The 19739-nt window shown below is 39.1% G+C and overlaps 2 protein-coding genes across 4 annotated transcripts; one reads left to right on the top strand and one right to left on the bottom strand.

Moving 5' to 3' along the window:
- Positions 1–3391: 3391 nt before the first annotated feature.
- On the top strand, positions 3392–11429 carry phyhd1 (phytanoyl-CoA dioxygenase domain containing 1). Of its 2 annotated transcripts, XM_088940539.1 has the most exons (11): positions 3392–3504; positions 3919–4077; positions 4905–4980; positions 5583–5630; positions 6708–6763; positions 7030–7092; positions 7747–7768; positions 8821–8949; positions 9793–9909; positions 10333–10459; positions 10942–11429. In XM_088940539.1, exons 1-11 carry the CDS (start codon positions 3472–3474, stop codon positions 11000–11002), a joined length of 891 nt encoding a protein of 296 aa, XP_088796665.1. In that variant the 5' UTR covers positions 3392–3471; the 3' UTR covers positions 11003–11429. The 2 variants fall into 2 exon arrangements, with proteins under 2 accessions (XP_088796665.1, XP_088796666.1); XM_088940540.1 differs by lacking the exon at positions 10942–11429 and having other exon boundaries at positions 10317–10410.
- A 794-nt stretch (positions 11430–12223) lies between these two features.
- dolk (dolichol kinase) lies at positions 12224–19563 on the bottom strand. 2 transcript variants are annotated; one of them, XM_088904609.1, is made up of 3 exons: positions 19464–19557; positions 19064–19189; positions 12224–18568 (listed from the first exon to the last, which is right to left on the bottom strand). In XM_088904609.1, the coding sequence occupies exon 3, from the start codon at positions 18438–18440 to the stop codon at positions 16869–16871; it is 1572 nt and encodes a 523-aa protein (XP_088760735.1). In that variant the 5' UTR covers positions 18441–18568; positions 19064–19189; positions 19464–19557; the 3' UTR covers positions 12224–16868. The 2 variants fall into 2 exon arrangements, with proteins under 2 accessions (XP_088760735.1, XP_088760734.1); XM_088904608.1 differs by lacking the exon at positions 19064–19189 and having other exon boundaries at positions 19464–19563.
- Between the last annotated feature and the right edge of the window lie 176 nt (positions 19564–19739).

The raw sequence follows: 19739 nt of genomic DNA, 5'->3' as shown, positions 1-19739 counted from the left end.
CAAGGCAGTCTACCCGGGCTATCTCGTGCTTCATAGTGAGATGAGGACAGATAATAGGAAATGCTTCATTATGCAATGACTTGTAGGTACCTGGAACAGGCTTCATAGCCAGGCATTTAACACCCAAATTCTAGGCTTGTGCAGGAAAAGGCTGGAAAATATTTTATATTCACTTATTTTTATTCACTAAACTGGTAAATGAAGCAAAATGGACCAAATGGCCTTGCAACCTTGTTCAAGTTCTAATATATGCTAATAAATACAACCAGGGGATTTTAATTCATAGTAAATTTAGAAAAAAGGAGCGTGTTGAAAAATGTATTGTAATGAGAGTGAGGTTCATTCAAAGGAGATTCTGAAAGAGTGGTCTGTGTGGAGTTTTCCACAACAAACCAATGTTTGAGATGGAACACTGACTTCTAGCTGTTCAGAAATTACATAAGAATGCACTTAAAGGGTTCGCCTCATTAGGATATTTTAGTTGAATACTTTTGCTAATTTTTTATTTACTGTAGCTGTGTATCACCTGTTTTATTATTTGTTTTAAATATAAAAGTTTTAACTACACTTCATATACCAGGTGTAGTATTCTACTACACTTTTAAGATCTCCTGGGCTAACACAGTGATTATTAGGAAATGTGCAGAATCTCTTTTCTAAACTCATGTTCAAACTTTTGTACCAAAACAGATGACTGTATGGTGGTTTGATGCTTTCTATCAAGCAATCCTTTTTCCATATAGAGCAAAACAAAAAGATAGTGATATACTAATGGTTTGAAGAGGCTAAAATTATGCAAACTACTGAAATGTGACCTAAAAATGTAAACATGTAGTTTTAACACATTTAAAAGAGGACAGCGTTTTCGCACAGCAGAAAAAGTGCTTGTTTTATGACTTCAGTGGTGTGTGTGTGTACAGTTGTGTAGCACACACTGGATGCTGTGTTACTGCAGCACACATCATACAAGGGAGAAAGAACAGTGATTATGATATACGAATTTCAAAGAATAAAGCTTCTGATGTCTGGTAAATGGTCGTTTTGGCTTTCACAAGAAATGAGCTTGTTGCATGAGTACTTCCTAACATAACTAACATCATACGTTTTCCAGGCCAGAGCTACAGTGCTTATATGACACAGAGAATGCATGACAGGGCTTTTGCCCGGATATGGAAAGGCAGAGGACAGAGCTGTCTGGTAATTGCCTTTTAGTTGAAAAGTACACAAATACTTTACTGAAGTATGTACTTTTATTAAAAAAACATGGGGTGGTATTGCTAAGCATAGCCATAATATTCTTGCATACAGAATTTGTTACAGCAGCTCCACAAGCTTTTCAGTTCTCATCTGGCATCTGTGTTTTATATGTTCCAGTCAATCCATCATGCAGCATCATCATCTAGATAGCTCTTTTAAAAAAAATGAATTTGTCTCTGTGACACTTTTATTTCCTGTAAAATGTATAAATGTCTGTGTGTACAAGCTGATTCGTAGAATTTGTGTAAACAGCCCATCAAACCTGTTAACATCAGCGAAATACATTTATTTCCATTTGAAAATAATATATTTCTTTAAATGATCTGTGTCTGTTATATACCAGAGTGGCCAATCCTAGCCCAGCACAGTTCACACATCACCCATAATTATGTATTAAGCCCTGGATTAAATATAAATTACTGATCGGTTTAAGAAGAAATGTAGCTGGCAGTGGACAAAAATTCTGGTCCAAATAAACTATGTTTATCCATGCCATTATAGATAGGTGATTTAAAGGTGACCCATAAAACTTACTGGACTGAATCTCTCCAGGAGTACTGTTGGCTGTCCTTGCTTTATGCCATAGGCCAGTAGTTCTGGTCCTGTTGACCCACACAGCTGCTAGTTTTCGTTCCAGCTGAGCCCTCAGTGACACAATCAAACCCTTCATTGACTTAATGACAAGATTGATTTCTGTTCATTCCCAGCTCTTAAACATGTAGGAGCTTTAACTGTTGTATTTTGTAAATGGAATATAATCCCAGACATGTGACAAGAAACCAAAAAATGCAAATATTCAACCAAAGCAAGCTCTTAGATCAAGTAAGGCTCCGATTCTCAAATCAAGGTGAGATGGAAAACCAGTAGGAGTGTGGGTTACAGGACCAGGATTGGGAAACACTGCTGTATCCGATCAGCTTTATTATAGAAGTGCACAATTGCTGACATGCTCAGTTTTTCTTGCCTCATTTACAAGGTTTTTATTTGAATGTTTAATTCTGTATGACCTGTGAGACTTTGTGTTTAATGTTTGCCGTTGCGTTTTAATTATATAATGTCAGGTCCTCTTAACTGGGCAGATTTTCATATTTTGTTTAATTCGTGGTCATCGAATTCATGCTCTATGGGCTTTGAGCCCATTTTGATTTTCTGCCAGTTTTATCAGTATTTCATTTTCATCTCCACAGAACTGTGTTCAGGGTGAGGCATCCAAGCTGACCAATATGTCCCGGACTTATTGATCGATATAAGACCCTAAATCAGACAAACCAAACTAGCGAGGCCACTTCTTCTTACATAATTGGGTCCCAGTTATTTAGTTTTTTTAGGCAATGTAGATTTTCTTTTTTGCCAAAAACTGTGCAGTGAGAGGACATCAGATCTCAAAATGAACAAATTTTTTTATGTATGTGAATCAGGAGTACCATTGTGTATCAATCTGCTGTAATCGTTGTGTCTATTTCAGTTTTCTGTTCTGCAGTTTGAGGTCAGAGCCTGAAACAAACACTGGAACCCAATTTTCACTGTTGTCAATAAGTGTGAGCGAGTGCTCTGAGTATTTTATAAATGTTTTCGCCTTTTTTTTACGTTTCTGATATAAAATGATAATAAAGTAAGCCATGCAAACACTGGTCTGCCTGCTGCTTTCTTCCTTCAGTGCAAGGTCAGGTATGTTGCGCAAGTTGCCCAGTAATCAATTTTCTTTTGAATTGTGGTATAGGCCCTCACTGTAAGGCTCTGTTCATATCAAAGTTCATGGTTGGAAACATAATGCAGAGCAGTATATTTTCATACAGTAGAAAAGTTAACCAAGACTTTGTACCTTCTTGTTGGTAAAAGGACTGAGATCAATGAAAACTGCAACTGGAAAAATGAGGCCATGTTACTATGGTAATACTTGTCAATCATTAAGGGTTACTTGTTTTAAAAGGGAGTTGATCACTTGGTTTGGTCTCTTTTTTTTTAGAAAGTTGAGCGTTCTGGGTGATTTACGTTTGTTGTATTATTCTCAGGCGCCAGGGGGCGTTTGCAATATTCCCAAACTGTTGTAGTCGGGTCAGTCATCATGAATTAGTTAAACAGTAATCCTATTATCCCTTCAACCCATTTATCAATCCAATGTAACTGGCTTTAAAATCACATGTTGGAAAGACAGTCTTGTGTGGAGGCGAAAACTGGATAGGATTTGACCTTCTAAGGGTAACTGGTAAAAACATGAATTTTATTACAGACGAGCAGGTTCAGAAGGTAAGCAAATGAAACATTTTAAAATTGGGGTTTTCTTCGGCAACGTCTGATTTCTGCCTTTTGAATTATTTTTTTTTCTCCTGTATCTGAACTGAAGTATAAATACACATTGTAATTTTTATGTTTTAAGTTTTCCTTTTTGAACTCCACAATGTTCTTAAAATGAAACCACCTTCGCGGAATTACGCGTTTTTTGGATTACGCGAGTGTTGATTACGTCTGAGCATCTTCAGAAATAGTTGCCACTCGAGTTAAAATAACCATGACAGTTGTTTTATACATGGAATTCAATGAAATTGTTAGCTATTGAACATACGATATTAATTGTACTTAGCTTTCTTGTACGGTGTGATAGAACAGAACTTCCCTAAAGCGCACACAGCGCATACAGGAGTGTCATGTGTTTTGTGACAGTTCCGAGAGGATGGCTACCTGGTTTTAGAGGGGTTTCTGAGCCCAGAGGAGTGCGATGCGCTGCGAGAGAGGATGGCGGAGATTGTGGACAGCATGGATGTGCCCCCGCACTGCAGAATCCAGTTCTCCACTGACCACGACGAGCAGTTGAAATCGCAGGTATGATATGACGACCACCTGTCAGGTTTGTCATTTACTGCTTCTTTATCTATAGGAGTAGATACAGTATCGTCTGCGCCAGACATAGGATAAAATAGGATAGGATAGTTGCTGAGTAATCTAAACATTAGAGAAGATTCAATAGATTGACCTTTTTTCAAGTAACCTCCTCAGAACATTCTGCCCATCTGATAGTGTACTATGAACATCCAGAGATGGATCAGGATCCTGTGCAGCTATGAAGTCTGTTGTACAAAAAAATGGTTTGAGGCTCACAGCACAACCCAGGGATTTGCAGTCTTACTTTTATGCATGACTGTGTTTTTGATGTTATGTTTTTTTTTAAATAAGGTTATTGGCAAATTCTGAATGCAAAATAGCTATATATCCGCCCTCAGAATTCTGTATATATTTCATTAAAACGCTTAACCCACATTGTGCATTCTAGGGGCAAGGCATCATACAGCATGTATATACTTCAATCCTAAAATGAAAGGACTCCAGCTTCTCTTACTTCGCTGCTGGGAAACGTGTTGCTGCATTCCAAGCCTCTGTTGTGGGTGTACTGATGAATATTTTCTGAATTCTGGTTTTGCCAGGTGGAACCTTATATGAATATACAATATGTTTCACTTTGCATGCTTCCTTCTTTCTGTTTTAAAGATGCAGGTAAGATTCCTGCTCTGAACTCCTTTTCTCTCTTGATTAATAGTATTCAAGGCATTAACTGTTTTGTATACAGTTTTAAATGTTCTTCATTGTGGAAAAAGACCTATGACTTGAAGCGTTTCCTGAGAACTGGTTCTACTTGATTTCTTTTTCCTAAGGGGAATGCTGAGTATTTCTTGACAAGTGGAGACAAGATCCGTTTCTTCTTTGAGACGGGGGTTTTTGACTCAAAAGGTACATTTTAAAGATGTTTAATACCATATAGCTTACCACTTGAGCCACATCCCCTTTATAATGAAATAAGAAATGTATGTAAAGTGACCAAATACTCATAATGTAGATTTCCAGCTTTGGAATTAGCTTTTTTAATGCAAGGTTTGTATGACTTTATAACCAAAATTGAAAAAAAAAATGGAATTGCTGGGTATTAAAGTGTTGCTATGATACAGTTAAAAAGATAAAGTGTATGCCACAGCAGCTGACCAGGCTGTAGTTTACATTATTGGAACCAATATTAAATGAATGGAGAGCACAGGACTCCCCCTCTACATAAGAGACCTGAACCCGAACCCCCACAGCAGTTCTGAGTCCAGAGTCTTACCCACTATGCTATCATATCCCTCATAAAATATAGTATTTGTTAAAAAAGTGTTTGTTAAATTATATCTTAACTATTTGGAAAATGCGGTGGTTAGTGCATTTATTTTAAGGTTTTATAAAAGGAGAAAAAAAACATTTTCTGCCATTTAATTTACACGGGGTGAAACGAATGCTTATATGTTTTGTATTCGATTGAAAGCAGTTTTTTAACGTTCTGTATATTTTTCCCTATCTAGGAGACTTCACTGTGCCAAAGCAGCATTCCCTGAATAAAATTGGACATGGTAAGATTTTAATGTGCGAATCAGTGGGACGTGCAGAAGAAATTGTCTCTCTCTGCTGTTATTCTTTAACTTACTCTATTGGAAGTGTGTGACTTTTGTACAGTGGATCAATTGGGAGTTCTTTGCCTTTCTGGGGGCATTGGCACTGCTAACCAGCTCTTGCAAAAGATAGAATTGCTCAGGACTCACCATTGCAGGCAGTTTGAAATGAGTGATCTGTTACCAGATACTCTTGTTCTAGTAAATGTGGTCAGACATTCTCTCATTTGTTTTCTTAATGTCTCACATCTGAAATATTGAAAGACAATCTGGCGTTTAGGTTAAAAAAAACAAAGACTACAGACCTGTGAATTGTGTGCTCTGAATCTTTCTTTCGCTAAAAAAGCCTGAACATTGCTTTTCGTGTGACAGAGCAAATATAGCAAACTCCGAATTTATAGAAAGCCCTTGTGATTTTAAAATTAAATTTCTTCAATATTGGTCAGCATGGTGGCATGACAAATCACTGTGCTTCTTCATAGTTCTGGATTTGATTCCGAACAATAGAGTTCTCTATTCATGTTTGCATGTTCTCTCTGGTTGTGTGGGTTTTTTCTAGGTGCTTTCCTCCCATCTTTTAAAGACATGCTGACTAGGTTCAATGGTGTCTCTAAATTGTGTTTGTCTCCTGTAATGAGCTGTAGTCCCGCCTTATTCCCAAGGCTTTTGGTACAGACTATGGGTTACTGCAACAATTAGCAGCACCCTGAAAATGGGAAGATGTATGAATTCTTATTAGATTACAATTTTTGTAATCTAATCTATAAAAACACATTTCTTTTGATACACATACTTTTAAATTCATTTGTGTATTCTTTCTTGATGTTTGTTTATTAGTCTCTAAACTACTCTATTCTAGTGATTAAACGTATTAAGACTGGAGTTTGAAAGTCTTGATTTAAGAAAAGTTTGGCTTGTGCATAATTTAATCTGGTTTTAATGTTTGTAGACTTTTTGTGTGATGAGCTGGTGATAATGAACTCCATACAACCTTTCAAGCTGTCTCAGTCTAAATTTCTTTATTTTTTATTTTTACAGCACTACATGCTTATGAGCCACTTTATAAGAATGTCACATATTCTCCAATGGTTCAGGTAAGATAGAGAAAAGAGAGCAACACATTATATTTCAGATTGTTTACTCCTTTTATGCATGTACAACAATGTTGTAAAGACAACATGGTCAAGATTGAGTTTTAGTTTTAAGAAACGCTAGGTTTGTAAAATGTATATACTGTAGTTTGCAGCTACTGTAAGACACATTACTGTAGCTCTCTTGAGTGTTAGTCCCCACAGCATGTTAACTACACCAGACTCTTTAATGGTGAGGCTAATCAGTCTCATTTCTCTGTTGTTTCCAGAATTTGGCTAAGAAGCTTGACTTGAAATGTCCAGTAGTCCTGCAAAGCATGTATATTTTTAAGGTACAGTACACAGGTATTCATGTATATATTTAATATAATATAGTCATTAAATATATGTGTTTTAATGATTTTCCTGACAGGTGCTATCACCTGTTTTGACATAGGATGGAATTAATGCCCTTTCACAACTTGGTATCTAGCAGAGACAAGAAAATTCAAAACACCAAGGCAGAAAAATGCCTGGTTCTTCACAGCTGAAGAAGGCTCCACGGCCAAAACATTGTGTTTTCTTTCTTCTTTTTTTTCAGCATGGAATAAACCTATTGCTTGTTCCAAGGCAGAAAAATGTCCCTTTAGAGAAAGAAAACATGGTATGGTCATGGTGCACTCTGGAAATCATCAACCAGTCTGCCAGCTACCTTCAGCAAGCACCATGATCATTCAGTCTTTTCTTTCAAGACCGTAGGAATCATAATTAAAATTAAAATGAGTCACTTATAGAGTATCCAGTTGTCTTTGCCATGAAATACCATGAAAAAAGATCTGAAACCACAGTCTTCAAGATTATTTCTGCTGCTTCCCTAGAAACAATAAAAATGAAACTTACAATTATTCCGCACCATTAATAGGTTTAATACAGTAGGTAAGTCAGCATTAACAGAGAAAACCAACTCCTTATTCTTTTTTCACATACATTTTGCTTTTGCTTTTCAGCAACCTGGGATTGGTGGCGAAGGTAAGAAGTGATTCTGTGTAGATACCCTGAAATGCAGTACTGAATTAATTGTTTAGGATGCAGCTTCTGGTAGGTGTAAGAGTTACAGGTTACAGAAATATTATAGGAGGTATAAACCTCCTTGAAGTCTGTTTTTCAGACGTTATTAAGACCTGGGGGAACGGATGTAATGCCTAATTAAGCAAAATAGTAGTTTAATTAGGTACTTATTATTAGAGCTGAGGTGGAAGACTTGTTTGTAGTTGTGGGTTTTAATGAGATTATCATATTAAGCAAACAGGATTGATCCTTCAACTACTGCCTTGCTCCTCTATGATAATTGACAGAGGTGAAGTGGGGTAGTTTATCGGTGGGGAGCTGGAAATACTTTGCTGAACGGATTCAAGTACATTTGTAAATACAACTTTTTACCTTTTAAGTCTTTAAAATTCAGAATCCTGACAAAAGGTCTAAGAGGAGTTTCAACAACATGTCAAAAGATATCTTGATAATCTGAGTTTGTTTTGAAGGGTTACTGGGCTTCTTTACATAAATCTTTAAGTAGTAACACTAATCACTAGATTTGCTTATTAGTACTGATATTTTGTTCAGCTGGTTTGCTTCTCCACATTCTCTAGCGCAGTGGTTTGAAATACAGAAGTGGCAAGGCAGGAGAGAAGGTGCATTGATATTGCCTACATGAAGGAGTGCTGTGTTTCTGAGAGACTCGGGATGCTTGCACCTGCTCTATAAACATTATAAAGTTGTCAGAGTACCCAACCAGTACCCAACCTTGTCAGAGGCAAGAACCTGTATACTAGGATTTCCAGAAAGTGGCAAAGCAAACAGGACTTCCGTACTAATGAGGAAATGGAATGGTACTGTACAGTATGTGATTATTTTATAATACAGTGCTCCAGAGGTCTTGAATTATACAGCTCGTTCACCAAACAGGAAAGCACTGGAGTAGTGCAGGACTTTGAAAAAGTACTTTGGTCTGCTATGATTTAATGGGGAGGATCAAACAAGAGCACCAAGCCCACTGTTGGTGTTTTCCATGTGGGTGCCCACAGTGACGCCACACCAGGATGCCACCTTCCTGCACACAGAGCCCCTAGGCAGAGTGATAGGCCTCTGGATCCCTCTTGAAGACGCTACGCTGGAGAATGGCTGTCTGTGGTTCATTCCTGGTTCTCACAGAAGTAAGGCACACGGACACCCTCCACAACCTTATACTGTCCCATGTCAAGTCCAGGCGTGCATTAAAAGACACTGGAAATGGGTATTCAAGCCAAAGATTTAAACCAGATTTTGTTTTCAATTTAGTTTGGTTTCAAATGGCAGCATTTTTCAAATTCGGTTCCAAAACTTCCTAACGTCTTGTCTCCTTCTATTGTGGGTCAAGCTAATGAAAATATGGATTAATACCAGAATTTCCCCTCTGCTTTCCCTCCCCTCTGCTGTATTGTTACTGAAAATGAAGAAGAAAATAACCATATTTACAGATTAATGAAATATTGAATATCCAGTTCCAAAAAGTAAATTTGTTAATTTTATTTGCATTTGTTCCCTGAATAATTTAGTTTCAGTTCTGTGTTTTTGTCATTCCATTTCTGGTTAAAACCCCAGATTTCAACATGTGACCTCCACATGCTGTTGTTTCTTGTCCATGTCTTCTAGGCCCTTGTGTTTAGTCTGAATACTTACCACTCTGTTTGAAAACATGTGCTTGAAAAATAAATTGCTTCAGTGCTGCTTGAGTAAGAAGGCAAGCTATAGTAGGAATCTATGGAGCTTTTAGAGAGAACAGCTACTTTGCAGTTCATACCCATGGCCAAATTAGATGACTGTAGTTTGTATGGGCTTTATTTAAGTTTGCTGTAACTTTATTTTTGTTGCTTTATTTGCATTTTCAGTGCCTCATTTGCCATTTACCAACAAATTGCCAGTAGCATTGGAATGCTCGTTTGTATATTGACAGGAGGAAGCAATGGCGGTGCTATCGTTTTAGTTTATATAGATTGTTTTAAACTTTGCACCCCCAGACGGGATCACAAGACGAATGGTCCGCACTCCGAAGGGTACCTTCCCTTTAACAGATTTCATTGGCAGAGAGAGAACCTACGATGAGGACCAGTTTGTCCCAGCTCCAGTGAAGAAAGGTAAACACAGACTGTGGTTCGGGTACTAGACTGTGAAAGACAGCTCTGTGGAACTACCTCTTCCAAACATACTAGTTATGCTTTGTGCAGTCAACAGTTAGGGTTCCTTGATATTTCAAAATATGTCATCAGTGTGTTAAAAAGGATAGCAGGTTTTTCAGACTGAAGAGTTTGTGTAGGTTTTTAATTTTTAGTGGCTCATCGATAGTGAAGCTTGCATGTACATGTAAATAGAGGGGTGATACTTTCACATTGAAGAAAAATCAGTAGTGTGTACAGTCATGTTAATAATAATCATTAAGGAAAGAAACTCAGAAAAGGAAGATTGATGGACTTGATTTTCGAAGACGTGTTCGAAGGCTGTCTAGGGTTTGGAGGTGGCCTAGTGGTGGACTGAGCTTCGGCAGGGGTTTGTTTGTAAAGGTGGGCTGGTCCTTATCCATGGGGAGGTGGTGCACCGCAGCGCACAGAACACGTCGGACCAGTCTCGCCACGTCTACGCCTTTCACATCATGGAGTCTGAGGGCACGAGCTGGAGTCCCGAGAACTGGTGAGGACAGGAGGGTTCTGTAAATGCTGGAGATTTGCAGCGCAGGGTTAAAATGCAGAATGTTTCCATTTCAGTCTCGTTTTCCTTGTCAGTATTTGCTAACTCAAGTGGACTAGTAGACTGTGTTGCTTAAACAAGACAAATGTCAGCTGTAAATCTGAGATCATGGCTAAGTGAAAGCTTTGCTACAATATGTTATGTATCTGAGGACTACATTGCCTTTTAGCTAAAAATATTATATTATTTTACCATATTAATAAGTTCTATTCATGAAAACTATAAGGCATCCTGGTAGCAGGCAGGTATGAAAGTACACTGTCTAAAATGGAAAATAGAAAATACAATTTTACAATTTAGTTCTCAAGTTTAAGTGAGGAGATCTGTTCCATCCTTTCCTTTCTCTTAAGAAGAGCAGGTAACTTATTAGCAGTATTCTCCCACTCTACAGTCTTAATAGACCATTTTCCATGCTGTTTTTCCAGGTTACAGCCTACACCAGAGCTACCCTTCCCATCACTGTATACACAGAACTGTGTTCCCTGAAGACTGACATGCTCATCCTAACTTGGAAATTTTTGAGACCCTTGATGACTTGGGTCTTTCAGTGAAGTTTATACTGTAAGCAATTTCAGCTGCACCTACAGTACCATAATTCAGAAACATAGTATGTGGATCTGTGCCTCAACGTGACTTTGCTTTCTAAGTAAACTCAGTGGTAGTAAGATTAAAATTAAGATGTTTATGTACAGTAACATCAACAGGCTGTTGGATTGAAGTAAAGACCAAACAGTTATGTCTTCACAGATATAATACAGGAGCCAGTAATGAAACAAAGTTTCTTTCTTTCTTGACAATTCTAGTAATTCCTGCCAACAAGTGTTTCCCTATGGCTGTAACCGTGAAATGTGCAAAACCATTTACTGAGTAGTCATCAAAGTGTTAATAAAAAAGAAACAAATATTGGTGAATTTCAGATTTTGGCCAGTGGCCTGCAATTGTTTGAACAGATGGATATGTCATGTCAGCGGCTATGAGATTATAGTTCATCGCCTTTTCTCATCCACCAGAAGAACTAATACTTTTTGGTCACTCCCATTACCAGAGGAAGCATCGGGGGGAAAAAAAAACTGTGCTTATTTATTACATCACAACTGGAAAGCTCTCCCTTCTTTACCCAGTAGGCATGGTTCATCACCATTTCGTTTTATTTGTACAGTCGCAGGAATACACTTTCTGCACTAAATCAAAGTGTCATCACCGGTTTTTCCTGTGGTACAGCATGTGCTCTCACACTCACCGGTCACCTGCTGTACTGGGCCTCTGTAAGCTGTAAGAACACCCTGAATGGGACAAGGCACAGATTCTATCTGACCTGAGATGGTGACGAGAGCAGTGCATGTGGGATTGATCCGCAAGTTCCACCGATTCCATCAGCTCTCCAGGGGATGTCGATATTTCTGAACGTGGTGGAAGTCTGTCTCATGTCGCTTGTGCCACTGTAGTCTCTCTTTTCATCTGACCGCGTGTTCTGAATATTTGGACTACTACTTCTGTAGGCTTGAACTTTCCTTTTCACGCTTAACAAAAAAATCACACTAGCAAAATTAAAACAAAAGCTCAATTTGGCAGATTAATTACAAGGTTTAAACTTTTTGTCTGAAGTTTCTTGAAGAGTTATTCTCTCTCAGATTTCATTCGACGAAAAACCTGATAAGTTTTTTTTGTACATTTCTATAGGCTAAAGAAGAACAAATAATACACACATTTGTTTTGATTGTACAAATCCTGTGGTTTATTTATCACAGATCCCTGTAAACTGTACACTTTCTTGTGAGAAAGAAGAAAACATACATGATATAAATGCACATTATTCCATTCAGAAGAGATGTTAACATCTTTTATATACATGATTAAAACATAGTCATAACATTGTTCTGGTCCTTCATGTGCAAAGGTAGGCAAGCATGATACAGGTCAACTAGGAGGCTACAGGTTAAATTTAGTGTCTGTGCAGCCTCCTTATTCTTGGTATGGCAGGTTGGATTTCATGTTAGAAACCAGGTTGTAGGTTAAGGGGAGATATGAGAAGTGTATGTACAGTATACAGTAAGTCAACATTATAAGCAACCCTGAATAATAGGGCAGCAACCTATTAGTGGATAGATATGGCTTTAAATGTCATAGTGCAATTACTTGTCAAGGTTGCAACATCTTGGGGAAGTTTTGTTTTCAGGTCGAACGAGTTCCCTTTTTTCTGTGAAATTCAGCGGATCTTCGTTTCCCCCTGACTACTCTTCCTAGGGCCTGTAACGCAAGTTCAAAGTCGGTCCATATCAAGCAGGAGGAGGAAACAAAGGACCTTCACGAGAGTGAGCATTTTTAATTCAGTGACTCTCTTCGAAAGTCATGTACGTATGTAGGTCTGTGCCACACTTAGTGCATCAAACAAACAGGAGAAGATCCAAACCAGGAAAGAGAGATTAGCAGCAAACATTCTACTCTTGTGGAATTGTTGCTCGTGAATAGAGTGGTAAAGCTGCACAATGCAAAAATATCTACCAGTAAACAAATGTTATTTCCAAAGTGTGATTTGCAACCCTTAACAGCTTGTTTGTTTAGTTAATGAAGCCGTATTTCTACCTTCACTAAATTAGAAATGAACATGCAGCCTGATTATGGGGCTGCCACTTGCTTTTTCTGCATATTATTTAGGTAGGCATATGAACATTAGCTTAATCCTGCTCTCCCAAACTCAGTGCCATGCTACCAAAGACAAGTCAGCACTGTCTATTTTGTTGCCCGATCTCATGGTCACCAAAATTTGCAACTTGATTTCCGCCACTAAATCCAGACTGACATTTCAACATGAGAGCCAAACAGCCATACAATTCTCAGCACTGGTCTTTCAAAGCAAAACAGAGACGATTTCAAAGCTGTTGCTAAACATTTCTTCATAGATTAAAAAAGCAAGCAAGGAAAACAAAAACCACACACAAAAAAACAAGAACACCAAATTAATCACATTTGCACTGCACATCTTGCATGCACATTTAAACACACTTCAGAGACTGTGATTTCATGTCGGTCTTGACAAGAAAGTTTGGGTTTATCTGGTAGGGAACTTTAATCAGCAGAAAAATGCATTTTCTATGGAGTAAACTATTCTAACTTTTGAAAGCATATCTAGATAACACATCTTGATTCCATTTCAAATAACCTCAAGAAATATAATACGAATATGGGTAAGAATAATGAAATCAGTCACCATCTTATGACTGTAGCCCTGTTCAGTACGAAAAGAAGAGAGAACTAAATACAGGACAGAAGAAGGAGAGAAGCACACACTTGCCTCAGATAGGATGTTCTTCCTATGGTAACTCTGTATGTTGTGTATGTGCAGCGCTATTACTCATGCATTTTAAAGAATCTAAGAATTACTGCTTGATCCCATGTCTGAGCAACATGTCTTGCTTCTACAGAAACTCTCCCTGTTAAGCATTCCAGGCAGTTAAAAATGGCAAAGCTTGCTCAGTATATACCATACAATCTGCATGCTGCATTTGGAGTAGCTAATGACATGATGAAAAAATTAGCTGATTAGCATATATAATAAGGCAGCTGCATTTGAAATAATTTTACATGACAAGAAGGGTGTGGTTTTCACTATTCTATGACACTATAAAATCAAATGTTGTGCCATGCCACAGGTTTAACATAATACTACATGGCTCTCTAAAGACTCCTTTTCCACATGGGGTTAGAAAATTGCAAGCTTCTGTCTAAGCTATATCCTCTGCATGCATTCCAAGTCATACCTAGAGATTATAGAATTTAAGGCCATTAGAAATATATTGCCCATCGTCACAGATGTCCAGTTTCTCCTCTTGAATAGTTCTGAACCATTGTCCAGCTGTCTCCCTTTCTACTGTTCCTGTACTTTTATTACACCATCTTCACTGAAACACCACTGTCTCTTTCTCTGGGCCACAGCCCATGTTCATACCAGGGCACATTTTCAACACCAATCATTGCATACTTACATTGACTACTAACAGCAACATGTTATTTTACAAGCCTTGCTCATAACAACTATAAACATATCTAAAACACTTTTCTTGGTTGCCTTTATGAAATGCATTCCACATCAAAAGTTGACCCAAATTAAAACAATATAGAAAGCCACTGGCAGAAATGTGTTGGCCTCTCCAAAAACAATGTATCCTCACAGTACCACCAGGCTATGACATGCACCTTTGTGGCATTGCAATCATCTTAATTAGAAAATGAACAAGGTTTCCCCAGACGAATGAAAACACAAAATGAAACAAAGAGCTTACTGAGCTGCTGGAGTGTTCTGATGCATTGCTGTACCACACTGCGATTTAACAGGGAGTCCAGCCAAAACTATTTTTATAGCCCCTTTTATGAAGCATGTGTGTTTCAGTAATACCTCTCCTCTCCTGCTGTTGCATAACACACAATCTGTTACATTTAGGGCAACAGCACTGAGCTGCTCTAATGATTGAAACTTACAGCTGAGTACAGGAGTTGCGTTTGTCCTCGACGGTCACAACCCTTTCAGTAGCTGAGTTTTAAAATCTTGCAGGAGGATCTGCCATTTTCAAAACCTTGCTGCGAAATAATTAAATAACTACAGGATAGTTTTTTTTTGTCCCTGAAACTGAGAATTTTTAACTCTGCTCCTTCTGACATACAGTACAAGAAATGCAGCATCTGAATACAATTCAGTCTATTGTCTTGAAGAAAGGAACAGGACTCTAAGCGCAGTTTCAAATCTGGTGTTTTTTTTTAATAAAAAATGGATAATTGAAAAGTAAAATAAGGGCAGCCTGGGATACTACTTATTTTTGTAGACATTACTAGTGTGTTGCAATCAGCAATTAACATTAAGGATATGTAGATAAATCTTCACTGAATATAACAGAAAGAAGGTTGTAGAATCTTAGCTAGCTAGAATTTTCCTAATTAGAAACTAAACTATGTGTCCTCCCTCTGTATGACAGTGTTACATAATGCACAAGTGATTTTTTAAATGTTGTTTATAAGATATATTGTACAGTACTTTGAGAAGACTGGTCTAGTGATGTAGCATATTGCCATCTAGTGGGTATGCAGAGCATGGCAACTCACTTACAAGCCAAAGTAGAAGAAAAACTTTACTACATGCTGGTCTTAGAGAAGACATATTTAAGGCAGTCGTGTTTACTCATATGATTGGTGGCCAAACTTAACTGTAGTTAAGGGAATTCCTTGACAGCTATAAGAGGAAATACATTGTTGTTACAGAACTGAGGTCTATTTTCAAGGTTTTTAATCTGTAGCTTATATTAAGTTATGCAGAAGAACCTGAAAACCTTTATATAAAAACCTGAAGAAGGTTCCACCACTGAAATTGTTTATTTTTACTACTTGTTCAGTCATATAAAATATCTAACAAAAACTAAATAGATCACATATCTATACTTTAAATTATTAAAATTTTCTCTAGCTAGATTCGGTGCCCGTAATGATATAGTATTCACAATGCTTTTTCACATCCAAGTCTTAATATTTCTAGTACTTCCACAGAAAAGAGAAAGACAAACTTACATTCTGAAAAAAAATTAGTGGTTTGACAAATATCTGCTGCAATCATGTTTAAAGTTGAGGAAACATGGAATGGAGAAATTCAAGTAAAAAATTCCTCTATAAAGCTTAAGCTTTAGGGTGAGAAAAATGTACATTTGATTAAGCAAAAGGCATCATCACCATTCACAATTTACTTCCATAATCACTAGGTGATGTAATTGTTGTCAGATGTAAATGCTGTGCACCATCTGAAAAAAATATTATGAAAAATATCATGAAATACTTTTGGGACTCGTGCGCTAACTGGAACTACAAAGGGATATATTACAGTAAGTGTATTGAGCCTCCTCTTTTAATACTCACTCAGGAACAAAACTGCTAAAGCACTATCAGTGCTATTTTGACAAAATACAGTTCCTAAATTCTACCCAAACAATAGAAAAACTAACACTGCCACAGACACACTAAATAGGATTTTTTTTACACTTTTATGTTGCTATGACCACCCATAACTATACTGAATTGTGATTAATCTGCCTTAAATATCTTACTCTTGCTGTGGCGTTGAAGTGGCCAGTGTTGATTAACCGAAGTGCTTTCAAGTACAGCTAGCCTTAGAGTGCAGTATTCTTCTCATTCCAAAAAATTAAGCTGCTTCCCCTTCAATAAAATAGCAGAAAATGTAGAAATGAAACTTGATTCAAACTCCTCAAACCCCTGAACTGTTGGAATATTTTCAATATGACTTTCTGTTCAGTACTGTAAGGAGATACAGTACAAGCATTGAAAAAATGAAAGGGCTTTTAATGTTCTCTTACCTTCATAGCATGAGCAGTATAAAAAGGTAAAGGGGTAGTAGGAGGTTGTCTATCTGGGCTGTGTAGGCCTCTAGTAAAGAAACCAGTGTGACTGATCCTACTATCCAAGCATAGCTGGTGTTCAAGTTAATGGCCTCATCAAAAATGAGGAAAAGAGCAATAGCAATAATCTGGGCGAAGATCGAAGTGGCTGTCCCTTCCATGGTCTTCTTGGTCCCGGGCCACCGGACCTCTCCCATGGTGCTGCCGAACACAGATGCCATGGTGTCCCCGACTCCGACGGCTAGCACACCGGCATAGGGCACCAGTCCCCCCACTCCTGGGAGGCTTCCTTTAGGCATGCAGGGTCCAGGGTACAGCCATATGGGAAGGGACATCCCGAGAAGAAGGTAGATGTGGGTGAGGATGAGGGGCCCGGAGTCTCGCTCATCCAGGAACAGAGACAGCAGCTGCCGGAGGAGGTGCCCGACGGGTCTGATCCGAAAGTAGCGGACGTACTCCAGGAGAAGGAAGGCGGCCAAGCAGGTGACGGAGGCGACGTGCAGAAGCTGACGGTCGTAAATCAGCCCGGGCACGTACGTGGCCACCACAATGAAATGGAAGTACTTCCTCACGACTGTAGAGGCCTGGTGCTTCTTGGACCCCGAAGACCTCTTGTAGTTCTGGTGGAACACCACCAGAGATGCCAGCACTGCCAGCAGGACCCAGTAGGCCAGCAGGCAGAGTCTGTTCTGACTCAGGAGGAGGAAGTCGATCAGCCACATTAAGGGGTGCCTTCGGATCAGGAGGGCAAGCCATGGCATGATAATCCCCAAGCCAAGAACTGCCGTCATCATGTGGAAAAACAGGGAGGACACCCAGGTCTCCGACTCCATGAAGCAGAAGAGCAGGGTGAAGAAGATCCCTAGCAAGAGACATCCAACCACGATCACTAGCAGGAAGTAGTTGATGGGATCCCCTTTGGATTCAGGGGCATTCAGGGAGCGCTTAATGAGCTGGTTGATGATGAAGCTAATACCACCGATGATGATGAGGCCCTCACCAGGAGTGAAGCAGCGAGGCAGGAGGTACAGAATGATCAGGCTGAGGTAGACGAAGATCAGAAGCACCTCCAGCACTTCAATGACTTCAGAGACCGTTAGGGTTTGCTTGATTGTGTAGATCACTGCGCTACCAGCAATGCCAGAAATGACACAGGTGTTGGTCGGCACAGGCCTGGTGATGCCGAGGGCAATCAGGGAGAGAAACAGAGCCAGCATCATCCCTGTCGCGGTGACCACCATTGAAAAGCGCTCAAAGTACACATTTCCGGAAGCTTCGCAGCGCTCTTTCAGGGCCAGGCCAAGTAGAGGCATGATCATGCAAGCTGGCAGGATCCCACTGTTTGCAGAGGGTCTGAACTGAAACACAGCCCCACCAGATTTCAGGAGGCGGTCCCATTTGTACTGGACATAGAAGGCTTGAATGGCCAAGGCAATGGAACACCATGACAGCTGATTCCAAACCACAAAATGGACACACAAAACAATAGTGAAGACAATAACTGACTCCACGAACACAGGATTCGTCAGCATGGTTGCAGATCCTGCAGCTTCAGGGGTGCTTCTCAAAACTGCTATTTATCGGTATTTTCTTGCATCCAGGGCAGGCCACTTCCTTGATGTAATGCTTCACATTTTTCCATTCTTCATTCTTACGTCACCTATCGATATATATTACAGTGTTAGTCTCGGTCGGTGGAATTATTTAACTCCATAATTCTGTCACTTTTTCTATAGCGTATTTGCAAGCCGATGTACCCTCACGAACACGAGAGACGTCACCACCAATTAGAAATGCCAACGGTCAGGGCAAAATACTACAGTTCTGTCGTAATAAAAGTAAGCAAATCATGGAAACGTGCTTTTACTCCCCACGTAATAAAACATTTAATAAAACGCTTCGTCATCACACATCCGCGCAGTATCCGGTCAGAAGAGAATAAAAACGTTCTTTTATGGTCGTGTTATGTCGTCTCTCAAGACGCAGCCCGACGAAATCCTCGGATCACTTAGCTTAGTACCGTATCGGTATCACCCAAGCGACTTACATCAGCAGGATGGCCTCGTCTCTTTATAACATTAATGCTCTTGTTTCAAACACCACTCTGTTCCTAACAAAGCTTGTGAAACATGAAACAATTTGACAGTCAGCTTACCTTAACGCTGTGCTCTTTCATAAAACCACTCCACTGAGGTAGACTAGTATTGACATGTTAAACGGCTATTGTATTTCAGAGTGTTTTTCGGCTGCAGATCCGTAATTTCCTATCCATAGTTAAAAGCTACAAAATAAAAAAAAACTCAGAATTGAAAACACGAGAAACGCATGGATATTTAAGAGCTCCACGGTAAATGCATTCGAGTGTGTCCGCTTTAACTGAGGCCTTTTGTGGTTTAACAAGACTGGTTGGTAGCCAATCGACTGTATGAAATTACAACATAACGGAACTGGGTGCAAGGTACAAGATATCTGACATGCAAGCAACATCCCCATGAATTTGCAAAAGCCAATGGATAACACTACCCAGATATCATAAAATGTGTTAATTAACTTACTTCACATGTCCACCGCGATCATAACACGTTTTGTGCGTACTTTCATTCGATCGTATAATTTTTTTTAGTCTTTTAACATCTAGGAGGTGGCCATGTTGACAGCTTGATCACATGAAAAGGGCGGATTTTATTTTCTGCTTCCTACACATGGTTTATGTTCAGGACAGTGATCGCATCTCAGTTGCCGGCTTCGGAAGTGTTTTTTTTATTCTTTCCAACCCGGGGCACCCGTCACATGACCAGGGTGTTCGACCGGAGGAGGTGTCACGTGTAGGG

Source organism: Atractosteus spatula, chromosome 23 (genome assembly GCF_055471065.1).
Source record: "Atractosteus spatula isolate fAtrSpa1 chromosome 23, fAtrSpa1.hap1, whole genome shotgun sequence".
NCBI lineage: Eukaryota > Metazoa > Chordata > Actinopteri > Semionotiformes > Lepisosteidae > Atractosteus > Atractosteus spatula.
This window is presented reverse-complemented; position numbering and strand designations above follow the sequence as displayed.